The sequence below is a fragment of the Salvelinus namaycush genome, chromosome 13, assembly GCF_016432855.1.
Source record: "Salvelinus namaycush isolate Seneca chromosome 13, SaNama_1.0, whole genome shotgun sequence".
NCBI classification, from domain to species: Eukaryota; Metazoa; Chordata; class Actinopteri; order Salmoniformes; family Salmonidae; genus Salvelinus; species Salvelinus namaycush.
The window spans coordinates 20138758-20150386 of NC_052319.1; the positions used below are offsets into that span (position 1 = coordinate 20138758).

At 41.1% G+C, this 11629-nt stretch overlaps 1 protein-coding gene across 1 annotated transcript; it reads left to right on the forward strand.

Moving 5' to 3' along the window:
* The first annotated feature begins 230 nt into the window (after nt 1-230).
* LOC120057905 (trans-1,2-dihydrobenzene-1,2-diol dehydrogenase-like) lies at nt 231-9881 on the forward strand. The gene is made up of 7 exons (XM_039006381.1): nt 231-367; nt 944-1055; nt 1285-1448; nt 6451-6703; nt 6830-6954; nt 8314-8464; nt 8722-9881. Exons 1-7 carry the CDS (start codon nt 278-280, stop codon nt 8832-8834), a joined length of 1008 nt encoding a protein of 335 aa, XP_038862309.1. The 5' UTR covers nt 231-277; the 3' UTR covers nt 8835-9881.
* Nucleotides 9882-11629: the final 1748 nt, after the last annotated feature.

Below are 11629 nucleotides of genomic sequence, written 5' to 3' on the forward strand. Positions count from 1 at the left end.
TGAGTTTGGTGGTCTCTAAAATACATTTGGAACTAAATACCTGCATAATAGTATCACATCAGTGACGCTAATAAATAGACTTATGGGGCCCTCGGGGGTTTTCTGGGTTTCAGAGTTAAGCCTCTGGCGCCACTTAGTGGAATTCCAGTCAAGCAACCAGCTGAGATCGGCTACTGGTATTCTGTCTCTCCCTACTGGTGGGAAATATATCCTTATCAAAAAAGTCTGCTAAATCTATCTGGGGTAGATAGAGAGACGTGCTAGTTCAGGAGTAATCATGGCAACACGGTGGGGAATCTGCAGTGCAGGGAAAATCAGCCACGACTTTACAGTTGCTCTGAGGACCCTACCTCACGACGACCACCAGGTAAACGTTATTTGTGATTGGGAATGAGGAGGAATCCTAAAACTCTTGCGCGATTAGGCTACTCGCTTATAAGCAAGGGTGAAGTGTATTTTTGAGAAGACATTTGGTATTATTGCAGAATAATTTAATGAATGTTTTACTCGTTAGTGACATCAGTGAGAAGAAAACATATTTTTTGTAAATATTTTCATGTTTCCATGTTCTGTGGTTGCGTAATTGTCCATTGATTTCATGTTGTGTAAATCTTTACCGTAATTCTCCTAATACTGGGCCAATCAAATATGAATTTATGTTAAGTAAGGCACAATGTGTAATTTCAACTGCCTGACCCTGCCAAATTGAGGAATGTGGTTGAGAAAAAGCTAACATAAATGTTGATGGGATTCAAGTAAGAAATTAAAGGTTATTTAAAACGCTATTATCACTCTAAATACTATTACCATCTATGACCACTTTAGAAATAAGCGTTTTAAGTGTTATCCCCTAGGAATACATCTTGTTGTATATATTTTTTACAAAATAAATTATATTCAATTGACCTGTAATTGAAACAATGAAAATGGTTATCTTTTTCAGATTGTGGCTGTTGCTGCTCGGAATCTCCAGCATGCACAAGAGTTTGCCAAAAAGCACAACATCCCAAGAGTCTATGGGAGCTATGAGGAGCTAGCAAAAGACTCAGACATAGGTGGGTTCTATCATGAACTCCCTTACCCTGGTACAGATCTGGTTAAAAAATGTTACCTTGACTCATGCTTTTGACAAGAGATACTGTATAGCCAAGGTGTTTGACCATTTCAGGCCACAAATCATCTGTAACCTTGGGATAAAACCTGATAACCTATGTGGTATAGGCTTGTTGCTTTAAATTGACTGGAGCTGTAAACCCATGCTCGTACCCCTATCTTTCTTTGCAGATGTGGTGTATGTGGGAACCATCCACTCTCACCACCTGAGCACAGGTAAGCTCTTCTTGACCTCCCATAAGAACGTGCTCATAGAGAAACCCCTGGCCATGAATCTAAGAGAGGTACTGGAGCTCACCAACACAGCCAAGGAGAATGATGTCTTTCTGATGGAGGTACTGTACAGGGGGACACCTGACACTTGAAACATGTTCATACAAGTTTACTCTAAAGCTCCTTCTGATCGTATACTTCCACATACAGTACATCAACACTGACATATTTATACTGCGGTATGGTTTGTCCTGAATAATATATGTTAGGCTGACGTTCAGTACCAGTCAAAAGTTTGGACACACCTACTCATTCAAGGGTTTTTCTTTATTTGTACTATTTTCTACATTGTAGAATAATAGTGAAGACATCAACACTATGAAATAACACATATGGACTCATGTAGTAACCAAAAAAGTGTTAAACAAATGAAAATATATTTGAGATTCTTGAAAGTAGCCACCCTTTGCCTTGATGACAGCTTTGCATAGTCTTGGCATTCTCTCAACCAGTTTCACGAGATAGTCACCTGGAATGGATTTCAATGAACAGGTGTGTCTTGTTAAAAGTACATTTGTGGAATTTCTTTGGTATACAGAATATAGCCCTATTTGGTAAAAGACCAAGTCCATATTATGGCAGAGAACAGCTTAAATAAGCAAAGAGAAACAACAGTCCATCATTACTTTAAGACATGAAGGTCAGTCAATATGGAAAATTTCAAGAACTTTGAAAGTTTCTTCAAGTGCAGTCGCAAAAATCATCAAGCGCTATGATGAAACTGGCTCTCATGAGGACCGCCACAGGAGAGGAAGACCCAGAGTTACCTCTGCTGCAGAGGATAAGTTCATTAGAGTTACCAGCCTCAGACATCGGCAATTAACTGCACCTCAGATTGCAGCCCAAATAAATGCTTCACAGAGTTCAATTAACAGACACATCCCAACATCAACTGTTCAGAGGAGACTGCGTGAATCAGGCCTTCATGGTCGAATTGCTGCAAAGCAATCACTACTAAAGGACACCAATAAGAAGATGAGACTTTCTTGGGGCAAGAAACACAAGCAATGGACATTAGACCGGTGGAAATCTGTCCTTTGGTCTGATGAGTCCAAAATTTGCGATTTTTGGTTCCAACCGCTGTGTCTTTGTGAGACACAGAGTACTTGAACGGATGATCTACACATATGTGTGGTTCCCACCGTGAAGCATGGAGGAGGTGGTGTGATGGTGCTTTGCTGGTGACACTGTCAGTGATTTATTTAGAATTCAAGGCACACTTAACCAGCATGGCTACCACAGCTTTCTGCAGTGATATGCCATCCCATCTGGTTTGAGCTTAGTGGGACTATCATTTGTTTTTCAACAGGACAATGACCCAACACACCTCCAGGCTGTGTAAGTGCTATTTGACCAAGGAGGAGAGTCATGGAGTGCACATCAGATGACCTGGCCTCTACAATCACCCGACATCAACCCAATTGAGATGGTTTGGGATGAGTTAGACCTCAGAGTGAAGGAAAAGCAGCCAACAAGTGCTCAGCATATATGGGAACTTCTGCAAGACTGTTGGAAAAGCATTCCTTCTGAAGCTGGTTGAGAGAATGCTAAGAGTTTGCAAAGCTGTCATCAGGGCGAAAGGTGGCTACTTTGAAGAATCTCAAATATAAATATATTTTGATTGTTTAACACTTTTTTGGTTACTACATGATTTCGTATGTGTTATTTCATAGTTTGATGTCTTCACTATTATTCTACAATGCAGTAAAGCATTCCTCCTATATCCCCCTTCATACACACCAGATAGCCTCTATCGTAGAGCACTATGGCAGTAGTGAAGCATTCCTCCTATATCCCCTTTCATACACACCAGATAGCCTCTATCGTAGAGCAGTATGGCAGTAGTGAAGCATTCCTCCTATATCCCCCTTCATACACACCAGATAGCCTGTATCGTAGAGCGGTATTGCAGTAGTAAGACATCCCTCTTATATTTACAGTGGCAAGAAAAAGTATGTGAACCCTTTGGAATTACATGGATTACTGCATAAATTGGTCATAACATTTTATCTGATCTTCATCTAAGTCACAACAATAGACAAACACAGTCTGCTTAAATGAATAAAACTCAATATTGTATTTTTCTTGTCTATATTGAATACACCATTTAAGCATTCACAGTGTAGGTTGGAAAAAGTATGTGAACCCCTAGGCTAATGACTTCTCCAAAAGATAATTGGAGTCAGGAGTCAGCTAACCTGGAGTCCAATCAATGAGGCAAGATTGGAGATATTGGTTAGAGATGCCCTGCCCTATACAAAACACTCACAAAAATGTTGTTTGCTATTCACAAGAACCATTGCCTGATGTGAACCATGCCTCGAACAAAAAAGATCTCAGAAGACCTAAGATTAAAAATTGTTGACTTGCATAAAGCTGGAAAGGGTTACAAAAGTGTCTCTAAAAGCCTTCATCAGTCCACGGTAAGACAAATTGTCTATAAATGGAGAAAGTTCAGCACTGTTGCTACTCTCCCTAGGAATGGCCGTCCTAAAGATCACTTCAAGAGCACAGCGCAGAATGTTCAATGAGGTTAAGAAGAATCCTAGAGTGTCACCTAAAGACTTACAGAAATCTCTGGAACATGCTTACATCTCTGTTGACCAGTCTACGATACGTAAAACACTAAACAAGAATGATGTTCATGGGAGGACACCATCCAAGCAATTGCTTCTTCAATGCAGCATGTCTGAAGATCGCAAAAAAGCACCTGGATGTTCCACAGCCCTACTGGCAAAATATTCTGTGGACAGATTAAACTAAAGTTGAGTTGTTTGGAAGGAACACACAACACTATGTGTGGAAGAAAAAAAGGCACAGCATACCAACATCAAAACTTCATCCCAACTGTAAGGTATAGTGGAGGGAACATCATGGTTTGGGGCTGCCTCAGGGCCTGGACAGCTTGCTATTATTGATGGAAAAATGAAGTCCCAAGTTTATCAAGATATTTTGCAGGAGAATGTAAGGCTATCCCTCCGCCAATTGAAGCTCAACAGGAGTTTGGTGATGCAACAGGACAATGACCCAAAACGCAGAAGTAAAGCAACAACAGAATGGCTTCAACAGAAAACAAATACGCCTTCTGGAGTGACCCAGTCAGAGTCCTGACCTCAACCCGATTGAGATGCTGTGGCATGACGTCGTGAGCAGTTCACACCAGACATCACAAGAATATTGCTGAACTGAAACAGTTTTCTAAAGAGGAATGGTCCAAAATTCCTCCTGACCGTTGTGCACGTCTGATCCGCAACTACAGAAAATGTTTGGTTGAGGTTATTCCTGCCAAAGGACAGTCAACCAGTTATTCAATTCAAGGGTTCACATACTTTTTCCACCCTGCACTAGAGGTCGACTGATTAATCGGCATGGCATGGCCAATTAATTAGGGCCGATTTCAATAACAATCGGTAATCTGCCTTTTTGGACGCCGATTATTACATTGCAATCCACGAGGAGACTGCGAAGCAGGCTGACCACCTGTTACGCGAGTGCAGCATCAAAAGGACCTTGTTGCTGCAAGGAGTCAAGGTAAGTTGCTAGCTAGCATTAAACTTATCTTATAAAAAACTATCAATCTTCACATAATCACTACACATGGTTGATGATATTACTAGGTTAACTAGCTTGTCCTGCGTTGCATAAAAATCAATGTGGTGCCTGTTAATTTATCATTGAATTACAGGCTACTTGAACTTCAACAAATGGGTGATGATTTAACAAAAGTGCATTCGCGAAAAAAGCACATTCGTTGCACAAATGTACCTAACCATAAACATCAATGCCTTTCTTAAAATCAATACACAGAAGTATATTTTTTGGAAACCTGCAAATTCATTAGCAGGCAATATTAACTAGGGAAACTGTGTCACTTCTCTTGCGTTCAGTGCAAGCAGAGTCAGGGTATATGCAGCAGTTGCGCCGCCTGGTTCGTTGCAAACTGTGTGAAGACTATTTCTTCCTAACAAAAGACCGTAATTAATTTGCCAGAATTTTACATAATAATGACATAACATTGAAGGTTGTGCAATGTAACAGCAATATTTAGACTTAGGGTTGCCACCCGTTCGATAAAATACGTAACGGTTCCGTATTTCACTGAAAGAATAAATGTTTTGTTTTCAAAATTATATTTTCCAGATTTGACCATATTAATGACCAAAGGCTCGTATTTCTATGTTTTTATTATATTATAATTAAGTCTATGATTTGATATTTGATAGAGCAGTCTGACTGAGCGCTGGTAGGCAGCAGCAGGGTCGTAAGCATTCATTCAAAAAGTACTTTAATGCATTTGCCAGCAGCTCTTAGCAATGCTTGAATCACAGCGCTGTTAATGACTTCAAGCCTATCAACTCCTGAGATTAGGCTGGCAATACTAAAGTGCCAATAAGAACATCCAATAGTCAAAGGTATATGAAATACAAATGGTATAGAGAGAAATAGTCAACGCATCATAATTCCTATAATAACTACAACCTAAAACTTCTTACCTGGGAATATTGAAGACTCATGTTAAAAGGAACCACCAGCTTTCATATGTTCTCATGTTCTGAGCAAGGAACTTAAAAGTTAGCTTTTTTACATGGCACATATTGCACTTTTACTTTCTTCTCCAACACTGTGTTTTGGCATTATTTAAACCAAATTGAACATGTTTCATTATTTATTTGAGACTAAATTGATTTTATTTATGTATTATATTAAGTTAAAATAAAAGTGTTCATTGTTCAATCAGTATTGTTGTAATTGTCATTATTACAAATATATACATAAAAATCGTCCGATTAATCGGTATCGGCTTTTTTGGTCCTCCAATAATCGGTATCGGCGTTGAAAAATCATAGTCGGTCGACCGCTACCCTGCACTGTGAATGTTTACACGGTGTGTTCACTAAAGACATGAAAACGTATACTTGTTTGTGTGTTATTAGTTTAAGCAGACTGTGTTTGTCTATTGTTGTGACTTAGATGGAGATCAGATCCATTTTATTCTGAAATCAAGGTCATTCCAAAGGCTTCACATACTTTTTCTTTCCACTGTATCTCCGTTATATCTCCCAGGCCATCTGGACTCGTTTCTTCCCTGTGTCTGTAGAGGTGGGCAGGCTGCTGGGCCAGGGTGAGGTGGGAGAGGTCCAGATGGTAAGGGCCGACCTGGGAGCCCCCCTCACACACATCCCTCGCCTGACTCATAGAGAGCTGGGTGGAGGGGCACTACTGGACCTGGGGATCTACTGCCTGCAGTTTGTCTTCATGGTGTTCAATGGGGAGAGACCGGAGTCCATCCAAGCCATGGGATACTGTATTGACACAGGTAATTGGTGGTATTCTGACTTGAGATCCACTTGCTTAACTTACATACCAGTCTCCCTTTTCAAGTCTCCAACTGAAATAAAGAAATTGTTTTGCTATTTCTAATGCTTTGTATTTGCACCTCCAGGAGTGGATGGAACAGTAGTTTTGGTCTTAAAGTTCTCTGGGAACAGAATGGCTGTGTGCACGTGCTCCATCACGATGATGCTGACAAATGATGCTGTTATCACTGGGACCAAGGGGACCATCAAGGTAGGAATTAGCAGACACACACAGAGGAAATACATTATTCTAACAAGTCACAGCCAGAGGAGGGTAGGGGAAGAAGTGCACACTATAGTTATTGATCTAATGATGAAGATTCTGAATAAATTAAACAAGTTTATGATTCATTGAGATGATTTTTAATGAACATTTCCATAGCCTCCTGAACAACTTCAATAACCTACGTATACTGAACGCGGACAGCTGATGAAACTGTGGGTTTGCACAACTGAAGATTTTCTGCACCAACAGTCAGAAACCGTCTCAGGGAAGCTCATCTGCATGCTCGTCGTCCTCAGCAGGGTCTTGACTTGACTGCAGTTCGGCGTCATAACCGACTTCAGTGGGCAACTGATCACCTTCAATGGCCACTGGCACACTGGACAAGTGTGCTCTTCACGGATGAATCCGGGTGTCAACTGTACTGGGCAGATGGCAGACAGCGTGTACAGCGTTGTGTGGGCGAGAGGTTTGCTGATGTGAACGTTGTGAACAGAGTGCCTCATGGTGGCAGTGGGGTTATGGTATGGGCAGGCATAAGCTACAGACAACAAACACAATTGCATGTTATCGATGGCCATTTTAATGCACAGAGATTCCGTGACGAGATCCTGAGGCCCATTGTCGTCCCATTCATCCACCACCATCACCTCATGTTTCAGCATGATAATGCATGGCCCAATGTCGCAAGGATCTGTACACAATTCCTGGAAGCTGAAAATGTCCCAGTTCTTCCATGACCTGCATACTTTTGTCACCCATTGAGCATGTTTGGGATGCTTTGGCTCAACGTTTACGACAGCGTGTTCCAGTTCCCGCCAATATCCAGCAACATCGCACAGCCATTGAAGAGGAGTGGGACAACATTTCACAGGCCACAATCAACAGCCTTATCAACTCCATGTGAAGGAAATGGTGGTCACACTAGATACTGATTGGTTTTCTGATCCACTCCCCTTCTTTTTTTTTTAGGTATCTGTGACAATCAAATGCATACGTATATGTATTCCCAGTCATGTGAAATCCATAGACTAGGGCCTAATTAATTCATTTCAATTGACTGATTTCCTTATATGAACAGTAACTCAGAAAAAATCTTTGAAATTGTTGCATGTTGCGTTTATATTTTTTTGCTCAGTGTGGTTCAGTTGATAAGTTTGAGAGATTATTATTCAGAGTACCATAGTGTTTATCAAAATTTGTTTTTGATTAAGCACACCACCGTTTATTAGTATCATCAAACAAGCCTCTCTCTTCAATTCCCTATTGAGATCAACAAAGTGTGACATTAATGGCATATCAATGGCTTCAGAGAAAATATCATATTAGGTGTTGTTTCTATCTGAGGTCCCCAACCACATGTGGTGTCCTACGAGCCTGGAGGTGAATGGAGAGGTGACGCAATACCCTCTCCCTGAGCCCAGCCTTCCCCTCAACTTCATCCACAGTACTGGGCTGCGCTACGAAGCAGAGGAGGTCAGGCAGTGTCTGCTTAAAGGTATGCTTTACACAAAGCAACGTGAACCATTGAATATTACAACACACCTTACTAAAATGAAAATAGAGTTTGCACCAAAAACAGCCCAAGCCGATAGGGGAAATGGTATGGGAATCTGCAGGTTTGAGACCGACTACATTGCAGTCAGAATTACTAATTTACAAATCACCTTGCATCCCAAATAACTGGTCATTATGTGATCAAGATTAGCGATTATGCACTTTGCCTTGCTCAAACACGCTGATTGTCTCCATCAGAGCTGAAGGAGAGCTCTGGAATGCCTTGGTCACACTCACACCTTCTCGCCGAGGTCATGGATGAAGCCAGAAGACAAGTGGGAGTGACATATAATCAAGACAGCATCCAATGAGAAATCATGCAACCCAAGTCCCCCTTTCTCAGTCATGGATGCACTCTCTACCGATGCTAGTCAGCAGGTGACTTCGGTCCAATGAATGCTATAGGTTATGCTGTTATGATGGTTAAACTAAGGGGGTGTGCTTGGGGCAGCTCCCTCTGATCTGCCTGGTAATAATGGTCTGTGTCCCAAATGACACCATATTCCCTTTATGGTGCACACCAGTGCATGAGTCCTGGTCAAAGTAGTGAACAGGGTGCCATTTGGGATGCAGACATGGTCTCAGGAGGTTTTAATAACTTATGAGGCTAATCGACCTATGATGTTTATTTCATGAGTACCAACCCATTCATGGTGAATTTTTTTTATGGATATGTGCCAGTTATGTTCAGCTTGTCAGCATCCATCCTACTGAGTTTGCTGTTTTGCTTGTTTGACCTCAAGCGATTGGCCAGTCCCTTAGTAGGTAATAGGTTACAACAGAACAGACTACGTGTTACCTTGCTAGTAAGAAAGAACATTGATCTCCAGATTGGAGTTGAGTGTGATACTCCTCATTCTGCTAATGTAACATAGGCTTATTTTTCTATAATTTTGGAAAGTGACTAACTATGGCCACAACATGGTCAAGGTCATCCAAGGTCACACAGAGGTTCTTAGCAGTCTGGGAGGTTGTGTCACAAACCGAGTCTCCGTGCCATAGAAATTCAGACATAAAACCAGACGTTTATTGAAGTTGTGTATTGATTGCATTGATGAGGACGCTCATTAAATAATTGTAAAGATATCCTCATTTGTTCACCTGTAAAAGAGAGATATGCATGTTTAGTGCTTCTACACCTGCATTGCTTGCTGTTTGGGGTTTTAGGCTGGGTTTCTGTACAGCACTTTGATATCAGCTGATGTAAGAAGGGTTATATAAATAAATTCGATTTTTAAAATAAATTTTAGTCGGAACGTTGGTAATTGGTTTTGGAGCGTGGATGTTAATATAAGGATGTTGTTTTAAAGCTAGAACTAGCGACTACTAATGTAATGAAATGAGATCACCATTTATATGGATAAATAAATGTTTTACAATTAACGTTATTGAAAGAGCTGTTAGTTCCTGGTGCGTCTCCCACAAAGGTGTCAAATGTGCGAAAGGTTTATCCTGTGACGTGAGTACGGCAAAGTTTTAACGACCGGGGTGTAGTGGGTGAGAAGTCAGGCGCAGGAAGCAGAGAGTTCAGGTTAGTGCTATACATAAGCCAACCCCACGAACCAAAGGGTGCACACCAAAACAAATGCCCCAAACACGGGGAACTTAAACAGTCCAGCAAAACCCATAAAAATGGGAAACCCGTAACACACAGACGTGTACACACGTACATCAAACAATCCCGCACAACCAGTAGGCGGGCCTGCTGGTAAATAAAGCATGAGTAATCAGCCTAAAACACAAACAGGTGAAACCAATAAACAGAAAGGGGAAAAAGGGATCAGTGGCAGCTAGTAGGCCGGTGACGACGACCGCCGAGCGCCACCCGAACAGGAAGGGGAGCCACCTTCGGTAGGAGTCGTGACAAAAGTTAGCTAATTCCCGGGGAAGACATGGTTGTATCACTGTGTTATTTATGCTTAAAGAATGGTTTAAACCACTTATTAATGTGTGGATACACAGGCATATTTAAAGCCTAAGTTATGTTTTGAATGAGCTCGATTTGTGATTTAATTCAGTTCCCTTTGAATCAGCTGTTGTTTTCTCTAAGGAGAAAAGCATGCACACATTTAAAAACTATACGTTACTTATCCTTTTATCTATAAAATGTCTTGCACAACTAGCTAATTTTGGTTTGATTACTTTGCACATTTATTTTGGGATTCCCCTGTGAATGTGATTTGCCTGATGAGGCACGAGTGGTGTAATTTCATTGAAGTGCATTTGTCTCCACGTTTCCTCACCTCTGCTTCTCAATTACCTTTGACCTTTTTCAAAAACAGGACAGGACTGAGGAGCATCGAGCAAAACCAATTGAGATTCTCCCAATAATTGTGCACTTGCTCCCCTGTAAGCAAAATCCATGAGTGGGGCGTGTACAAGTGCCATAGAATTAGGAGCAAGGTACATGCCTGCCAGGAGCAGAGCCTGAGACATATAAATACATTGAACTTATTAGTGCCAAAGAATTAGGAATTAGAACAATTTAATAGGATCTCTACTCTTGACTTTGCAGAATCTCTGCACACGACAGATTCTAGTGGAGCATGGCAACTGTCCGAAATGGGGAGAAAGAGGCTACCATGTGTAAGATTTAGCTGAACTTACTGGATATAAATTCAGAATAATCATTCATAATATTTTAATTGGGATTATTTTATCCTTTGCTATGTAATATTTCAACATTAGACAATTTTATGGTATTAATTCATGTTTTTCTCCAACCCTGTTCCCTCCCGGTGAAGTGTGAAAGGGATCCACATCATATCAACCATAGCAACCTACTGGGACATGGGGTGTTTCATCCTGCAAAAGGGTTGCTACAAGCATGTTGGGAACATAAGCAAGGATGGAACATGAGCTTTGGGTGGTTGGGTATACCCAGTTGAGGGAGTTGGGACTGTATGGAAGGGAGGTAAGCCCCAGTGTAGCTATTGTTGTAAACACAACATAGCTACTCCTGCCTCTAGTAGTAGAAGTGTTGGAGAGACTACTCAAAGATAGGGACGGGTTTGATTCAAATAAAATGTTATTGGTCACAGTGAAATGCTTACTTCCGAGCCCATTCCCAACAATGCAGAGTTAAAAAGTAAGGCAAATATTTGCT